This window comes from Anabrus simplex, chromosome 2, assembly GCF_040414725.1.
Source record: "Anabrus simplex isolate iqAnaSimp1 chromosome 2, ASM4041472v1, whole genome shotgun sequence".
Classification (NCBI taxonomy): domain Eukaryota; kingdom Metazoa; phylum Arthropoda; class Insecta; order Orthoptera; family Tettigoniidae; genus Anabrus; species Anabrus simplex.
Window position 1 is genome coordinate 813,907,807 of NC_090266.1, and position 20,199 is coordinate 813,928,005.

The window sequence follows — 20,199 nt, forward strand, 5'->3', positions numbered from 1 at the left end:
ATAAGATTACAGGCAGATGTTAATGAAAGTTATCGGTTCCTTACTGGTTTTATGCCATGTCCTGATTATACAGAGTGATTCTCTTTCTTCTTTCTTAATCTGCTTACCCTCCAGGGTTGGTTTTCCGCTCGGACTCAGCGAGGGATCCCACCTCTACCGCCTCAAGGGCAGTGTCCTGGGGCGTGAAACTTTGGGTCGGGGATACAACTGGGAAGAATGGCCAGTGCCAAGCCCAGGCGACCTCACCTGCTATGCTGAACAGGGGCCTTGTCGGGGCATGGGAAGACTGGAAGGCATAGACAAGGAAGAGGAAAGGATGCGGCCGTGGCTTTAAGTTAGGTACAATCCCGGCATTTGCCTGGAGGAGAACTGGAAAACCACGAAAAACCACTTCGATGATGGGTGAGAGGGGAATCGGATCCCCCTTTACTCAGTTGACCACCCGAGGATGAGTGGACCACGTTCCAGCCCTCGTACCACTTTTCAAATTTCGTGGCAGAGCCGGGAATCGAATCCGGGCCTCCAGAGATGGCAGCTAATCACACTAACCCCTACATCACAGAGGCGGATCGTGAATCTCTTGCACCTACTCATTTTGTATAATGCAGCCAATCTTCCCGGCGGGTTCATATATATCATGAAAACATCTGCCCTTCTGCTACGCACGGCAAAAACAAACAGGTAACTTTGTTTTTACCGCCTAACCGTAATATGAATACGTTATGCTGTAATATTATTAAACGATGGCAATTAAGAGAGCGGTCATTAAATTACAGTATATGAAAATTAGACGTCTGCGAAACATAAAGTGTGAATCGTGACCGCGTTGAAAACATTACGTGAGGTGTATTCTGCAGATGTTGTGTAGCAGAGGACTATAGCATAGTTGCTAAGGGCAAGGACAGCAGGCAGGTGTTGCCTGTGATGTGAGAGGTTCCTTTTTCCTTTTTTCTAGTGGCTTTACGTCGCACCAACACAGATAGGTCTTATGGCGACGATGGAATAGGAATGGCCTAGGATTTGGAGGGAAGCGGACGTGGCCTTAATTTAGGTAAAGCTCCAGCATTTGCCTGGTGTGAAAATGGCAAACCACGGAAAACCATCTCCAGGGCTGCCGACAATGGGATTCGAACCCACTAACTACCGAATGCAAGCTCACAGCCGCGCGCCCCTAACTGCATGGCCAACCCGCCCGGTGTGAGGGGTTCTAATCTGGGCCGAGGACACTTTAATTTCTGTTTTTGTAATTTTTACCTCAAGGTACATGAAATATCCTCTTTTATGCATATCTTCAGTGAATATCATTGTATTTGGCCCTGCGAAGTACCGATTTGACATCACGGCCAGATAAATACAGAATAGGAAGTAGGGGAACCAAACTATACTGACAATGTGACTTGCTTGGTTTATGCATATATGCATGTATGGTCCCGCTGCTGAATAGATCTTCTAGCACGCCGAAGCATGGCCGATGTTATTGATCTGCAAGATTCGGTGATGAGTCGCAGAAGGTACTCGGGATTTTCTGGCGCCTCAGTGTAAACATTTTGTTTAAAATACCCCCACATGAAGAAGTCCAATGGCGTTCAATCCGGTGACCTGGCGGGCCAAGGATCAAATCCTCCTCTTCATATCCATGTTGCTGGATGAGTCCCATTCAGATGGCGACGGACGGATAACTTCGAATGTGGTGGAGCTACATCCTGTTGAAACCACATCGATAAAGGATCTCGAAGTGGTACATCCTCCGGCAGAAATGGGAGATCCTGACGCAGAAAGTGCTGATAGCGTTTGCCCGTCCAATGGCCCTCAAATAAATAGGATCCGGTCAGGCGATTACCCAAGATTCCACACCATAATTTCACTCCCCATTTTACTTGATAGGCTGCCTGTCGCACGCAGTGAGAATTGTCACCACTCTAATAATGCATGCACCGAGCTCGATAGCTGCAGTCGCTTAAGTGCTGCCAGTATCCAGTATTCGGGAGATAGTGGGTTCGAACCCCACTGTCGGCAGCACTGAAAATGGTTTTCCGTGGTTTCCCATTTTCACACCAGGCAAATGCTGGGGCTGTACCTTAATTAAGGCCACGGCCGTTTCCTTCCCACTCCTAGCTCTTTCCTGTCCCATTGTCGCCATAAGACCTATCTGTGTCGGTGCGACGTAAAGCCAATAGCAAAAAAAAATGCATGTTTTAGTGGTTGACGGTTCCATTATTGTGGAATCACAATTCATTCGAGAACAATGTTTTTGACAGGAACGCTACATCAGTTTCCACATTTCGTAACAGCCACTGACAGAAATTCATTCGAGCTTTGAGATCTCGCCCGTGCAGCTATTGGTGTAGCAGTATATGGTAGGTGTGATATTTATGTGCATGCATGTCCATACGGACGGCTGGCTGATGTTTATCTGTTGTGCAATTGTTCGTGTTCGTTTGTATGTATTATTGCGATCTGTGTCCAGGACTGCCTCCACATTCTCCCTTTTCTCTCGGAGAGGTGACTCATGCCTGATATTCGTAACGTCTTTCAACACTGCTGCAAGTCTTTCAAATCGGATCTCGCCTGTCTGGGTACCTTTCCTGGTACAGACGTAGTGCCTTGCGCGCATTTTTCCTAGCTCATGAAGTGACTCATTCAAACCGTATAGCAGTGCAGCGCACAATATCAGTAACAGCGGCGTTCTGCTGTTTGAATGTGGCACACACTGGTCTGTGCCTAAGTGTTAAAACATAATTTCGATGAAAAACGTTTAAAGATGTAGGATTTGAATCATCAATGACATGCCCCGTTAATTTTCAGGTTAGCAACTAACCACATGCGCAACAATGGAATAGTGAGCGTGCGATTGTATTAAGAACAGATCAGAGTGCATTACTCCGTCAGTTCACTATTTCGTCCGCTCTAGACGTCAATGTAGCCTCTCTTAAAGCATTAGTTTTACGCTATGCTACACCCGGTCACTAGGCACGGCGTATTAACATAGTAACATGCAGACTGACGTATGTAAATTAAGTAAATGATGTAATGTTTTCGAACCGAGTTCAGCAACTGTCGGGTGCGGCCATAATCACTAGCATGCGGGGCATTAGTATCACACAGGTTGCCAGTATAGAAATATCGAACTTACGACGTTTTCACACATTTGTTGGGCTGCAAGAAACAAAATTAGTAGGCGCAAGAGAATCACCCGGTATATGTGAGTAGGACGAAGCGTTATCTGAATCTGTAAACATTCAGAGGGGGGGTTACTTTATGTTTTACTATATATATATGAGTAAAGAACTGGAATCACAGATAAGGCTATTTGCGGATGATGTTATAGAGTACAGAGGTTTCATGAGTTGCAGGATTGTGCAGGATGGTGGTAAATCGTATGAAAAGTCAAGTTGTTTCACCAAGACGAAAATTCCTCTCAGTTTTAATTACTGTACTGATAGGGGTGTTAGTACCTAATGGGGAATACTGTAAGTAAATAAATAAAGAAATAAATAACCTTGCAAATCCCCTAAGGGCTATGACCTTCTGCAAAGCAGGGACAGTGCTCAGTTTTACTCATCAGGTGAGCAGGTACCTCGGTGTTAATATAAGGAATGATCTTCATTGGATTAGTCGTATTAACGAGGTTGTTAGTAAATGTTACAGATCTCTTCACATCGTTATCAGAGAATTTAGGAGCTGTAGTAAAGATGTAGTCCGCGTCTATGGTGTAGTGGTTAGCGTGATTAGCTGCTACCCCCGGAGGTCCGGGTTCGATTCCCGGCTCTGCCACGAAATTTTAAAAGTGGTGCGAGGTCTGGAACGGGGTCCACTCAGCCTCGGGAGGTCAACTAAGTAGAGGTGGGTTCAGCCATCCTCGAAGTGGTTTTCCGTGGTTTCCCAATTCTCCTCCAGGCAAATGCCGGGATGGTACCCAACTTAAGTCCACGACCACTTCTTTCCCTCTTCCTTGCCTGTCCCATCCAATCTTCCCATCCCTCCACAAGGCCCCTATTCAGCATCATAGAGTTAGTAAATGATTCACTAGAGGTAGCATTGGCGCCACCGTCTACGAGAGAAACAGTGTAGCGAGCGGAGCATGTTGAAATCGCAGCTGTTTGGCAAAAAGCTCATTCCGCTATACTCATCAATGTAAATCGGGGCCTTTTAAAATTGTGTGGATATACGTAAGGGTTAAATTCTTACATATAAATATTCTCAGATACTACAGAATATTCGTGATGCTTTTCTCCAGTAAAAAAGAAAGCCCAAAAAGCATGAATACAGGATTAAATGTGTAATAAAAGAGGACGGTGTTCAGGTGCAAGTTAACTAACAAAAATCAATTTACTGATCATATTAAGACTTGTAACAACATACGTTTAGAAGGAGGGCTCGTATATTTCGCTATTTTTTGTGTAAATGACCAGAAATTTGGTATAATTCTGCCCAACGACCGAAAATGCCCTCTCTCGTACGAAGCGGATGAGCGAGATTTTAGGCCTAAAATCGTTGCGGGATGTTGGGGTTAGGTAGACAAAATATTATCATCGCCGGTTTAGACCCTAGCTTTCCGAGCCCAGGTTGTCAGGTTCGAGCCCGGCTCAGTCCGGTGATACTTGAAGGTGCTCAAATAAGTCGGCCTCTTGTAAATACATAGTTTTAGCGGCACATGAAGGAACTCCCCTAGGAAAAAATTCTGACACCTCAGCGTCTCCGAAAACCGTGCAAGTACGTAGTGGGACGTAAAGCCATTTTATTATTATTATCATCACCATCACCACCATTATTATTATTATTATTATTATTATTATTATTATTATTATTATTATTATTATTATTATTATTATTATTATTATTATTATTATTATTATTATTATTATTATTATTATTATTATTAATGTTGATGTTTCCTAAACGTGATTAAAATTGAAAATATGACACTCGGTTGTGGTTTCGGCCTATTATGGAGTTTTTATTTAACTTTTACTGAAATGTATGATTTGCTTTAAGATTTTAACTTGTAAAATGATTTCCGTTAATGGAAAGGGAGAGTGGTAAATTATATGATTGAAGAGAATTGAGAAGAATACTTACAATGTTTTTTTTTTTACAATTTGATTTACATCGCACCGACACAGATAGGCCTTACGGCGATGATGGGTTAGGAAAGGGAAGGAAGCGCCCGTGGGCTTAATTAAGGTACAGCCCCAGCATTTGCCTGGTGTGAAAATGGGAAACCAGGGAAAACCATCTTCGGGGCTGCCGACAGTGGGGTTTGAACCCACCACTTCCCTAAAGCATGCTTACAGCTGCGTGGCCCTAACCACACCGCCAACTCGTTCAGTCAATAATACATTATACTTGTATATAGTCCTATGTGGCATTTAAAGGAATAATAATACTGACGAAAGTAAAGGACTCAGATGTTCACACGGTGTGGCACATCTAGTCTCTAAATTGTAAAATGTGATAAGGTACGAATGGGGACTGCTACAAGTATTGTATGAAGGGAAAGCAACAAACTGTATATACTGAAAATACATTCAATAGCTTTCAATAGGCCTACTATAAATACACACAAAATGTGGAAAACTGACCACAATTCTAGGCTATCATTCACATCTTTCCTTATTTTCTTTTTTGTACCAATTTGCTTTACGTCGCACCGACACACATAGGTCTTACGATGACTATAGGACAGGAAAGGGCTAGGAGTGGGAAGAAAACGACTGTGGCCTTAATTAAGGTACAGCTCCAGCATTTGCCTGGTGTGAGAATTAGAAACTATCTTCAGGGCTGCCGACAGTGGGGTTCAAACCCATGTCCTGAATGTAAACTGACAGCTACGTGACCTAAAGCCTGCAGCCACTCGCTCGGTATCATGCACATGGCCATTCAGTGAAAGGAAAATGTCATCCCTTATATTTCGTAAAACATTAATTTCAGTCTTCAAGGTAAGATCCAAAGAATCTCATTCACGCCGACAGGGAAACCAGTCGCGAAATCAGCCCAAGTAAGCCAATTCACATGACAATGAGTGTCATACAAAGTATTATTGTATACGTACGGAAATATATTTCAAGGAAAATACCTGTGAAATGATATGCTATGGCCCTTTGTGAACCTCTCTACGCAGCCCTAAGCTGCACAGGAGACTAACATTTTCCTTCAAAGAAGTATATACTTCAATTTATCGGGAAGCTCCAGTAGTGACAGTGCCAAACAATGCATCTTTTGCCAAACAGCGTGCTCGTTCAACTTCGCACGCGACTGCAGCGCCAATGCTACCTCTAGTGTATTATATACTAACTCTATGTTCAGCATAGCAGGTGAGGCCGCCTGGCCGCCTGGCCAGTTGTACCCCCCAGACCCAAAGTCTGAAGCTCCAGGACACTACCCTTGAGGTGGTAGAGGTGGGATCCCTCGCTGAGTCCGAGGGAAAAACCAACCCCGGAGGGTAAACAGATTAAGAACGAGAAGAAGTAAAGATGTAACGGAGAGGGCGTACAGGTCTCGCGCAAGACCTCAATTAGAGTATGGTTCCAGTGTATGGGACGCACACTAGGGCTGCGTGACACGAGAACTGTAAAAGATCCAAAGGAAAACAGGCTGATTTTTACTGGATGATTTGCGACAAAGAAGTATTGCTACTAAAATGTTGCAAACTTTGGTCTGGAAAGACTTGGGAGTAAGGAGATGAGATGCTCGTCTATGTGGTATGTTTCGATCTCTCAGTCGATAAATGGTGTGGAATGACAGTAATTGAATAAGCTTGATCGAATCTTTTAAAAGTAAGCTATTTGATTTACGTCGCACCGACACAGATGTCTTATGGCGACGATGGGATAGGAAAGGCCTAGGCATGGGAAGGAAGCGGCCGTCACCTTAATTAAGGTACATCCCCAGCATTTGCCTGGTGTGAAAATTGGAATCCACGGAAAACCATCTTCAGGGCTGACGACAGTGGGGTTCGAACCCAATATCTCCCGATTACTGGATACTGGCCGCACTTAAGCGACTGCAGCTGTCGAGCTCGGTTTTAAAAGTAAGAAAGATCATAATACAAAGATGAAGTTGAAATTCAAGAGGACAAATTCGGGCAAATATTAATTTATAGGACGAGGAGTAAGGGATTGGTATAAGTTATCAAGGGAAATGTTCAACAAATTTCCAGGTTCTTTGAAAATGTTTAAGGAAGAGGTAGGTAAACAATTGACAGGGATTCTGCCTCCCGGGCGACAGCTCTAAATGCAGATCATTGATTGATTGATTGATTGATTGATTGATTGATTGATTGATTGATTGATTGATTGATTGATTGATTGATTGATTGATTGATTGATTGATTGATTGATTGATTGATTGATTGATTGATTGATTGATTGATTGATTGATTGATTGATTGATTGATTGATTGATTGATTGATTGATTGATTGATTGATTGATTGATAGATAGGAAGGTGTCAGAAGTGGGATGGGATTGTCTGCTTTGAAACGAAAGCGTCACATACAGAAAGATAGAGGAAATAAAAGTCTAAATTCTAAAAGTCTGTTTTAAACGCAATATAACTAATCGATTCAAAAGTACGTCAATACTTAGTGATGATGACAAACATCGAATGAAACTATACGTGTCATGATAGTACTTCAGTTCAAAATAAAATAGCTTAATATACCTGCATTAAGGCCATGTGGATCGTTAGCAGGAATTTAACCACGGCCCTATTGTTTCACTGATCACACACACACATACAGCGACTATAGCCCTTCTAACAATTTCCCCTTAATAATTTCATTTCACTTCATTTGATGGCTTCCAACGAACGGTCTATGTCTACTTAGTCAATTTGTACAAGACACACCCTGAAGTTTCATGGTTTTTTTCTTCTTTGCAGAACCCGTGCCAGATTCTCCAATCACAGCAGCCCTTGCCAACATGTCATTGACTACTGCAACGACGCCCAGTGTTGTTCCAGATGCCACAATAATGATGACTGCATCTACCACCAAAGAGAGTAAGTAGAAATGTAGAATTAATTAATTAATTACCGTCTTGATGAAATGTCAGCACACCCACCTAGTGTCCTAGAAGGACCAGGGTTTGATTCATGCAGATGTCGACTTTTGAGGCTAATGCTAATTTACAAACGACCTCCCAATAACCTGCAAAGGCATCTTTAAGTCCCTTAGATGTGCAAACAGTCTGTTCTATAACCGGCCAACAAACCATGTCAGAAAGCCAAAGTAATCATAGGATTACTTCTTTGTCCAGAGGATGATCCGGACACAGCCGTCTCCAACTTCACTTGGTGGTAGAGGCTTTGACAAAATACGTTAAACCTTATAGTAGGCGCAGTAGTAGTACCGAGCGAGTTCGCTGTGCTGTTTGCGTCACGTAGCTGTTGGATTGAATTCGTGGGATGGTGGGCTCGAACCCCAATATGGGCAACCCCGATCATGGACACTAGGCGGACTGATAAACATACTCCAGTGAAGTAAGAAAATATAATATTCGATATTTCTATTCTCCCCACACTATTCATTATCTTTGAAAAAATTCACATCAGCGTCCCCACGCCATTCACCTCGCCCTGTTTATCAACCAGTCGGCATGGTTTCCTGGCCACTCTGCATAGTTTTACATCACATGCCATCGCAGCCATATCAAAGCTGGATATCTGTTACGTAGACATTTCCAACGCTTTAGATTCAGTAGCCCACACATTGCTGCTCCATAAACTCTCCGAATGAATTGGCAGAAAATGGTAATGTCAGGCACGTCATCCCCATGCTTACCAGCATCTCCGGTGTCCCACAAGGCATTACCCTTTCCTCTTTGCTGTTTTGCTTCTTTATGGAAGATACACCTCCCAAACTCAACGAAACCGCAACTACCCTACGCTTTGTTGACGCCTACCTGATATTTAGGGAGATCAGGAATCTAGCAGATTCAGCTCTTCTGTAGCCTCACTTAATGTCCTCTCGAACTGGTGCCGTACTTGGAAACTTATCCACAATCCACAAAAATGTAGCCACATGACCATAACCCTACGTAAGTCTCCCCTACGGACATCATATCACCTGCTTGACAAGCCCATCACCGCAGTTGCGTAACAGCGTGTCTTAGGTGTACTGTAATATTCGATACGAAATTGAAGACATGGATGGAAGTCAAAAAACACACTTTTGAGATGAGTTTAAAGAATTATAATATCAAACACTTTTCTCATAAATACAGAATTTCGGAATATTATACTTAACTACATTCTTGATTATTTCAAAATATGTACATCAAAAATACTTATATTTTTGGGTTTGTTGTCAGTTTTCATTTTGGAGTTACGCCCTTTTTCCACTTTCAAGAAACATTTTCATTGAAAGTTAATGTTATTTACATTGTTGGAAGCATGTAGACAAATCTTACACGTTAGAACATTTGACAGGTCACAGCATGCCATTAGGGGAGTCACTATATCGAGAATTTCCTACTCCCACAGAATCAGCTTCCCAGAAAATATTTTCAAACCATGCACGTGCATCTGTACATACAAAGCTTACTAAATCTTTAACATCTTTTAATTTCCCGGCTTTAATACCTACATGAGCTACTGGGATACTACCCAAAGTATCTACAGACCTTATATCCTGCAATAACTGAAACTTGCCATGAAACGTAATATTAGAAGTCTGGCTTCCTGATACAGTTCCTTCAGGAGAGTAACATCATATGACATACTTTTGAATTGAAAACTTTAAATCCTTTTGTTTGTGGTGTTGCAAATGACACTGGGCTGAGAACGTCCGACCATTCGGATAGTAAGGATTTGGTATCCGAATCATCTGAGGATTCACTTGGTATATATTCACTGTCATCAGATGTTTCTCCTCCCGAGACTACTCCTGCGTGAGCCATTTCGCTTCTAATGAGTGATTAGTGCTGGCTCGCCATAAGTCAGCATTGAAGTGTATTTTAAGTCAGGCACGAGCAATATTTGGAAGAACGGCGCAACTCAATATAGCACTTCGCACGCCATCTATTGACACTACCGAGAAGCCATTTAGGTAGTATCTAGAACAGCCTCCAAGGAACGTATATATGCACTAAACCGAATAACGACACAACCTGACTTAAACCCTTCCTCCATCCATGTCTTCAATTACATTCAAGAACCACATACAGATATATACGGCCAAGGCTGTAAAATTACTAGGTATTCTCTACCGTTTCACAGAAATTTCTGATCCAATTGCTCTTCGCCACTTCTTCCTCGCGATCATTCAACCTCCCTGGAACTACTTCGCTCCGATTTGTACAGTAGCCTCCCTCTCCGATATTAACCAATTAGGCAGAGAAGTATCCTTCTTTGCTGCAATTGTAAGGAACAGAAACCCCAAGCTCAGAAATATGTCTACGCAGCAGGTATTAAGGGCAAAAAATGTGTCACCGCTGCACATCAAGCGGCAGGCAGCTGACCTGAGTTTCCTCCACGGATATCTTAAATGAACGTTATCATTCGGAACATCTTGCCTCACTTCTCTCTCTCCACGTTCCTTCCCGCTCCATCAGTCAAAGAACTTCCACATTCCCCACACTCGGCACTTAATACTTCAACGCTCTATTCTATTCGGCCTCCCAACTCCCTTTAACATTATAAATAGGGGATAAGAGCTTGATATAGCATCAAGTAAAAGTATGTTCCAGAGAGGTGTAAACAATATCTTAAGCATGAGTTGATGTGTAGTGGTTATACTGCTATCTTGACCCACGACGACTTGGCTATGAAAATGGACATTCTCACGGTTTTCGATTTGGCCAGGTGCTATTATTGGACGGTGCACCTCGTCTTGTTTCTCATTTGTTATGTTTATTATTATTATTAAAGTTTACGTTTATTAATTAGTGTGTTGTGAGTACAAGTGAAATGCGTTCAGTGTAGCTGTAACTTGTGCTTTTTGAATAAATAAATAAATAAATAAATAAATAAATAAATTAATTAATTAATTAATTAATTAATAACTTAGTTCTTCCTGACCATTTACTAATTACCAGATATCGACATCTTTTATGGATTTAGCCCAGTTTTACGGTTGAATGTCTTTCCTGATTGCAACCATTTGCGGGATGTATTTACTATTGCGTGTTTGTCCGGTTATTTGTAGTGTGATGTGTTGTATGTAAGCGAAGAAGTGTTTTAAGATGAACGCAAATACCCAGTCCCCGAGTTAGAGGAATTGACCAGACAAAGTTAAAATACTTAAGTTTTTGTGTGAATTGTATATGACGATGCTGGATTTAGAAAGTAAACTAGTATTCTTTCTTGTCATACTTTCCTCCCAAGGAATTGCTTCTACTCTTGTCGTTGTAGCTGTTGTTGTTGTTGTCGTTGTTGGGTAATTATGTTTTAACTTTACTTCATTATCACACTGCTATAATTGATCATTACCACCGGCATATTTTCCAGTTGCGATGTATTTCGTATTTGCTAATAATAATAATAATAATAATAATAATAATAATAATAATAATAATAATAATAATAATAATAATAAAAGAACTCTACCCGGCTGGGAATCGAGCCCGCGGCCGTTGGAACCGAAGACCACTACGCGAACCATTTAGCCAAAGAGCTGGGTGATAATATTGTATGATTAACCTCCCTTAAAGGCCCCTGATCCTCTTGGGATACTCCGGAGTTAGAAGTGAGCCCAGATTGTTTAAAGACACATAAGTTAATGTTGGCTGATAGTAGTTTCTGACACTTGAGTACTCTTAAATACCGATCATCATTTCCAAGATCCGAACCTGAAAACGGGAAGCGACATAATAGCACATAAGTGTCAGAACCACCACCTTACCCAACTTTATCTTCATTAGCTCGCCAAATGACGTTGGCGACAGGAAGGGCATGCGGCCGTAAAATCATACTATATAATTTAATCCCACGTCAACCCTGACCCCGTATCACGAAACGCGACTAAGAGACAAACCTGAAGTATTACTTTTATTAACTTTTGCACCAAATTCGATTTCCTGCTCTGCTATGTATTTAGGACAAATTGGAGGTATTCAGACGGTGCAAATGAGGAGATATGTGGCGAACATTCTTGTCTAGAAGTGATTTTATTTGTGGTTTCTCCCTTCGACTCCAGTGAATGCCGGATGATATATAACACATAGGCAATAGAGGAGGCTTTCTAATCCTAGCCATAATTATATCAAATCTACACACCAATACGGACAATGCTACTGGTTATCAAATGCACTTCGAAATAAAACAAAATGATCTCCGCATAGATCATGGAGGACCTTGGAGGAGTGGAAGGTAAAGACTTCCACTACTCTTAGGTCTATACTCGGCCGCCATTAATTACCCTCATGCTCATATTTGGTGTAGGGTGAATGAACCTCAGGGCCATGCTCCTCTTCAGAAGTGGAAATAAGAAAACGAGCGAGTTGGCCATACTGTTATGGGCACGCAGCTGTGAGCTTGCATTCGGGAAATAGTGGGTTCGAAACCCACTGTCGGCAGCCCTAAAAATGGTTTTCCGTCGATTCACATTTTCACACCAGGGAAATTCTTTGGCTGTATCTTAAATAGGGCCACGGCCGATTCTTTCCCATTCCTAGCCCTTTCCTATCACATCGTCGCGATGAGACCTACCTGTGTTGGTGCGACTTAAAGCCAATTGTAAAAAAAGAAGTGAAAATCCCGTTTCTAAATTTTCCGACTTATTGACGGGGAATCTAAACGCCAGCCTTTCGGGTGAACTGAACGCGTCTTTACCACCTCAGCTAGGTCGCTTTTTAAGATAGACTTCACACGAGTTTATTTATTTTATTTTATTTATTTATTTATTGTCTTGTTTTATATGGCGGGACTCAGGCTATGAAGCCTGCTATTCTGTCCGACCATACATACACCTACATGAAGAGTTAAATATACACTAAATTATCTACAGTTTAATATCTTAAGGTAGCAATTAAATGTTTTAATTAATCTAAAACTTAACTATGATCTAATCCTACTATGTTATAAGAAATCATTATTATTTATTAACCAGGTTTGACAGAGTTTCTTAAAGCGGAGGTGGTTTGACACGCTCCTAATTTCAGCAGGTAGGGAATTCCAAATTCGGCTGGCGGCGACTATAAATGATCTACTGTAGCCAGTTGAGCGGTGAATGGGAATGCTTAGTACTGCGGTGGATGATGATCTGGTAGGAATACTAGAAGGTGATGCTAGGTAATGGAATTGTGTGGCAAGGTATTCAGGTGTGTTAAGGTTCAGTATACGATGTAACAGGGAAAGAGTGTGTAAATTTCGTCGCTCTCTTAAGCGTAGCCATGAAAGCCTACCAAATGCGGGAGAAATATGGCTAAACTTTGGTATATCTGAAATAAATCGAACGCATGCGTTATGTGCCTTTTGGAGCTTGATGGAAAGTGAGGCATTCAGGTTACTGTATACTACGTCACAGTAGTCGAATATTGGCATTAAGTGTGGGAAGCTATTGATCCGGATGACCCACATTACTTACATGAAGCTACAATACTAATAAAATAATAACAACATGAAAGGGTAACTGTGGAAGTTACTGGCTTCATAAAATGGGACGACCGCATTTTTCTCGCTGAGGAAGCAGACCTCCGTATCTCATTCCAAAACGGAATATGCTTGATTTGACCACTAGGTTATTAGTCTCTGTGTTATAACTATTTGATATCTAGAACCTGGAGTTTACAGTTATTTTGAATCAAGGATTGTTTCGTTATAATCTCCGATAGGCCTATGCATGAAAGCCACCGTTTGCGGTTGAGAACTTCATTAGTTAGTTGGACTGGAAATACTTGTTATACCTAAATATGTGCTTACATAAACAGCGGACGACAAAACAGAGAAAGGGTGTGGAAATTGGAACGAAGCCAGCACAGGTGCGATGGAGCGGTAGAGGTGGTTATGAACTACATCATCATATTGGCAATATGATGCGTATTACAAAGTTCTCCTCACTGGACGAGAGGGTGCAGAGCATAACCTAATGTAATGATCACACAAAACGGATGTCCAATTTTCCCAACTTTTGTCCTTTAATCAGACCAGATTATATGTTGAGTATTCAGGCCGAGGACTGCTTTGATAGTCAACAGCTTCGTCATCAGCTGTCATAGATGATCTAGGTGTCACTGAAGATGCATACTAGGAAAATGAGGAGTAATATAGATTCCCGCTGTATTCTCACTGGACAAGAATTTCCTATTACATATCAGTCGGCCAATCTCACTGAAGTGTACGCACCAAACGGCCCTATGAATAACATTTCACACCATTCATCACAGGACTGATTGCGTAAAGAATGATATTACTAGCATCATTCATTCCTCAGTCACTGTCATTTCATCAAAGCCAAAGATGAGACTGAAAGAGATCAATGAAAGTAAAGATTTCTTCTACCACATATCAAAAGACAAAGTACACTGTGAGCACTATTGCAGATCTCGCCAGCAAAGGCAGAAGACCAATTTAGATGCATGCAATTTGATTTAACAAGTTATTAAGAGATTTCATGTTGCGTACTGAGCCCGAAGCTTGCGACATAACACGGTGCCAGGAAGACAATACATCCTCAAAATTCCAAATAAGAATGAAATCGAGTAAAATCGATTGTTCGAAAGTTGAAAGGAGAGGAGGGAAGGTGATTACCCAGGAAGTATCAAATTTGCAGTATTGATGAATGACTCACAAAGAAGGGACTGTCAAGCCGATACGGTAAAAGCGTGTTTAATTCACCCGAAGGGACGTTGTTTGAATTTAAATATGAGATTTCCACTTTTGAAGTTCAGTCAGCAAATGAGTAGCATTAATACCTAGAGGTAAAGGCGGTCGGACATATAGCTAACTACTCAATATCACTTAGTGCTCAGGTTATGGATAGCTGAAGCCTGTACTTTCCTAGCCTGTACGAAAATGATTTTGCTTTTGTTATTTGCAAAGAACGGGTAAATGAAATACCACTAGAGATCGTGATTAAAGCATTTTAATATCTAAAAAGTTTAGCTTATGAACTTTAAATTTAGCAATATTCAAAACATATACTTTGTAATAAATTAACTGACAAAAGACAATTTTCTTATATCATATACAGCACAGATATTACAAACTTGGATCTAATAATACGCCGGTGGTTTAAACATTATTCGGTCTGTAGGTTTTTTTTAAATGCTATTTGTTCGGGGCGTCGACCTACAAAGCTCTTTTTGCCCCTACTTGGACCATATGTTTATGAACCTGCGTATATTTGAAAATTGCGGAAGTGTAAAGTGTTGAATGTTAGGAAAGAAACGTTAAGGATGACACAAATACCCAGTCCCCAGGCCAGGGATATTAATCATTTACAATTAAAAATCCCTGACCCGGTCGGGAATCGAACCCGGCGCCGCTGGGTGACAGGCGGACGCATTTACCCCTACATTGCGGGGCCGGACCGGTCTGCAGGTTAATTTTAATTCTAATTAATTTACTAATTAATTTTAAGTCTAGCCATCGTCGTCTCGCCCTTCATCAACTCTCTTACTCTCCATAGCCAACTCCAGTACTCTCTTACGTAACCTATCCTCCTACATTCGTCTCACATGGCCCCACCGCCGAAACCGATTTATACAGAGCTTCATCATGCTAGAAAAAACTAATACCAACGGATACTATGAAAATAATTGAAATCGACAATGAAACGAACAAAGAAAGGAAGAAATACATACGTACATACGTAAATCAATACTGTACCAATAAAAGTTGTTGGGCTCTTGAGCATGGGAAAGGTCTCAGGTAGTGTGCGGTACTTAGGTTCCGGTACCGAGAAGAGACTTCGCAAGGCGAAATAATAGATGTTACTTTTCCTGATGAATTTATTCAAAATCTTGATGAAAAATAACCCCTTTCATATCTTGCGTTTAAGCTCTTGAAATTATCTTGAAAATATATCCTTTCATTGACATGATCAACTCAAAATTGGAATTCAGAAACTCTCTGATGCAAATAAAGGTGAACATAAATTTATCCTTCATAAATTTCGTACGTCGAATGTGTTTGCATGGGTCTATAAAATGTTCAAAATCAGCACTTGTTCTCAATAATCACACTTATAAGAAACCTACAGTCCATCTAGATTGATACCTAAAGTCTCTTTAAAATATTGAATTGAAATTCATAAATAAAACGTTTCATGAATCACTCATATGAAACGCTAAAGTCTCTCTAAATACATTATTGACTGGAAATTCATAAATTGAATATGATTTGAGAAAATTAAACACTGGTTTCATGAACCCTATAATCTTTCTAAATTCATTATTCAATTGAATGTGATTTCAAAAACACTTGTTTTCATAAATGGACACCTACAGTCTGTCTAAATTAATTTCTGCAGTTTGTTTAACTTGTTGAATTGAAATTTACACGAAATAAACTTTCCTTAATTTGGCACTTACAATTCTTTAACGTAGCACTCAACAAAATTATTATTGAAAAAGTGCCTGTTCAATGAGTCAAGAGTTTTAAATTATTCACTTGCTTTACCAGAGTAAAATGCTAAGTGCACTCATATCACCTGAGTTTTGTAGACTGGAACTGATGAAATGCGGCTCCACAGGTCGGCGACTGGAACTCCAACGATGTTATCAGCACGAGGTCGAACCAAGTCCACCAACGTCGTACCACGTTCAATATCCCTCGATGTACCACGTATCTCCTCCAACGTCGTAATATGTCCCACGTTGAAGTTGATGTTCGAGTGAATATGAGGCTTAACAGTTAGTCAAGATTCCCGGTGTCGTATGATATAGTTGATACACGAAAAAGTTCAATTGACACCGAAGCATGATTGTGATAACGTACCACTGTCTATTAATTGGATATTTGCAAGTCAGAAACAAATATCATTGCACTTAGAATTATGTGAGCCTTAAATCACAGTTCACAATTTGCACTCTGTGACACAGTTCTTGTCTCACTTCAACGTAATACTCAAAATAGTAATGGTTTATAGCACAGTCTGAAATGTTCACCTGTCACAGTTCGAAGTATTTCCACTTCTTAAATAGCAAGAATTTTTAACGGCACAGTTCATGTAATGCAAGGTATTTACACTGAACACAGTTCATGACGTAGAACTCGTTGTATTAAGTTCGGAATGAAATGTCAAGTTCACAGTTCACGGAAATATCGAGTATTAATCCAGTCCACACACTACGCGTTTAACAGTCTCTAGAAATCACAAACACCAGTCTTAAGTGAGTTTTCAGTGTTAATTAACTTTAATTAAGTCCGTACTTCCTATAAACGACATAAAATGTCCTTTAGGTTCACTCAATCGCCTAATAGCACTGTTAAAACACTCGTTAAATCTGTGATAATTGTCCACATTCGACTCTAATAATTATAGAGTTTCTGACTATCACAACACTCTAAATAATGCACATTCACAGTTCAATATGAGAACACAACTAGGAAGGTCATTAAGTTTGGAAATGCATCAATAATAACAAAGTTCAGAACGTCACACGCAGTCTTTTCAATGTCCGTAATGCAGTATCTGAGAATGACAGAGTTCGAATTAAATGCACATTGAAAATCGACAAGTCCACAACACGACCGAAAATTATAAGTCTCGTATTGTACAGAGTTCAAATTAAATGCACCTTGAAAAATTGTACAAGTCCATATCACGGCTGTAATCTATAAGTCTCGCGTTTTTATTCGCCGAATTTTTCTAAGTCTTTCCGTACGGCACGACTTTCATTACTCCGACGGAACTCTTCGCGTAGCGCGACACGACGGTATCACCATCTCACATGGTCGAGTTGCATATTTCAACTGGCTATACTCGGCGAGGCCATGACCTTTTATACCTGCATCTGGCTGGCTCGCTGCTTGAAATGAGAGAAAATGTGGTTTTGTTTCCACCTCGATATCTCTGAAACTAGCAGATGGATTTATTTCAAATGTTTGATACATTCCTTATTAAATGCTGGCTTCGTGCTGGTGAACCTCATATTTTTGTAGCTTAAGTCGTTAAGCAGATATTAAAAAGTTTCCAGATCATTCCAGACGGGTGGGTCTGCAGCACGTGGCGATTACGTCACCCAGCCGGTTCCTTGCCCTGTGACGTCGTGCTGTCTCCCTCACACCTATAGCGAGCAGCTGAGTCGAGAATATTCGTTCGGCGCGCTGTCTCCAAATGTTGGAGCTTAGCAATTCTTTAAGAAAGTATTAATTACAAATATGATGTGATGATGTGCCAGGCCATAGGCATCCCTGTACAACACATACATACGAAGTAGATGCAAACATACATACACACATACATCTTCCTTATCAACTTCCGTGACTTTCATTGTTCAGTCTTCAAATCTGTGTGAATTTACTAAACGCTTCCAAAATCTTCTATTTGTGACAAGCTCTGTAGCATCGTTTATTTCTATACCTTAGAAACTTAGTCTAGCCATCGTCGTCTTGACCTCCATCAACTCTCTTACCCTCATTGGTCAACTCCAGTACTCTCTTAGGTAACCTATCCTCCTACATTCGTCTCACATGACCCCACCACCGAAACCGATTTATGTGTAAAGCTTCATCAATCGACTTCATTCATAATTTAGCCATTACCTCCCTATTCCGAATACATTACCCCCATTGATCCTACCCGTTTGCACCAGCGATCATTCTCGCTACTTTCATGTCCGTTACTTCTAACTTATGAATAAGATATCCCGAGTCTATCCAAGCTTTCACTCCCGTATAGCAAAGTTGGGCTGATGACAGCCCGGTGTATATATAGTTTCGTACGGTAGCTGACTGTTGATTGCAGCTGCGGGCTCACTGCATTAGCTTTGCTGCACCTTGACCCAATCGCACTTCCTATACTACCATCCTGGGATAATACACAACCTAAATACTTGAAATGATCTTCCTGCTCCAATTGTGTATTCCCAACCAGGCATTTATTTCTCTTAGGTTACTCCCTAACCGATATCACTTTAGGTTTTAGTCCTTTACTCACTGCACCTATTTTCCAAGTTCTAAAATATAAGATTGCAGGCTTTCAGCACAGTCTACTATTAAGACCGAGTCGTCAGTATAAGCCAAACTGCGTACTACATTTTCACCTAACTGTACCCCTCCCTACCACTTTATAGTACATTTCTATTTTTGATCCATGTGAATTATGAACGAGAAAAATAAAAACGTTCCAGATTACCATCAATTCCCACCACAGCCCAATTGTCAACATAAATGCCTTTGTTAATGTTTTATAATCAACCCATCATCACACAGTCCTACAGTACGGCTAACATATTTATCATCGGTACTCTGCCATATGCCTTCTCTAGATCTACGAAACATAAATATAGCTGTCTACGCTTCTCGTAGCATTTTTGTCCCCAGGTGCATACTGAAAATCTGATCCTGAGAGCCCCTCTGTGGTATGAACCCACACAGGTTTTCACCCAGCTTACTCTCAAGAAACGATCGTACCCACCCTTCCAAAATGGCAGCGAACACCCTGCCTGGTATACTGATCAATGAAATATCACGATAGTTATTGCAATTCTTCTTGTTCCCCTGCTTATAGATAGGTGCAATTACTGCTTTCGTTGAGTTAAAAGGTACCTTACTAACATTCCATGCTGATCTTATTACTTCGTGAAGCCATTTCATCCCTGCCTTCCCACTGTATTTCTCCTTTGGAACTTTTCACTAATCATACCCATGAACTTCTGTCTAATTTCCCCGTCCTGGAGATTTTCTACCATTGTTCGTCTGCAGACAGTCCGGCTCATTGGTTGAATTGTCAGCGTTGAGGCCTTCGGTTCAGAGGGTCCCGGGTTCGATTCCGGGCCAGGTCGTGGGTTTTCATCGCGTCCGTTTAATTCTTCTGGGTCGGAGACTGATGTTTGTGTTTGTACCAACACTTTCCTCTTCACATTCAGACAGCACACTACCAACCACCAAGAGACACAGAAACGCGTAATAATGATTACATCTCTCCATATACGTTTGGCGTCAGGAAGGGCATCCGGTCGTAAAACAGGGCCAAACAACATGTGTTACACAGTTGCGATCATGAGATGCGGGAAAAGCGGTAGAATAAGAAGAAGAAGAAGAAGAAGAAGAAGAAGAAGATTCGTCTGCAGACCGATTTCACTTTATCTATCC

General features: G+C 41.0%; 1 protein-coding gene across 1 annotated transcript in view; it reads left to right on the forward strand.

Moving 5' to 3' along the window:
- Positions 1 to 20,199, forward strand: part of LOC136863695 (uncharacterized) — a 415,056-nt gene that overhangs the window by 69,763 nt on the left and 325,094 nt on the right. The window contains exon 4 of the mRNA XM_068226041.1: positions 7,882 to 8,001. Within this exon, the coding sequence (XP_068082142.1) occupies positions 7,882 to 8,001 (120 nt within the window). The remainder of the gene's footprint in view (positions 1 to 7,881; positions 8,002 to 20,199) is intronic.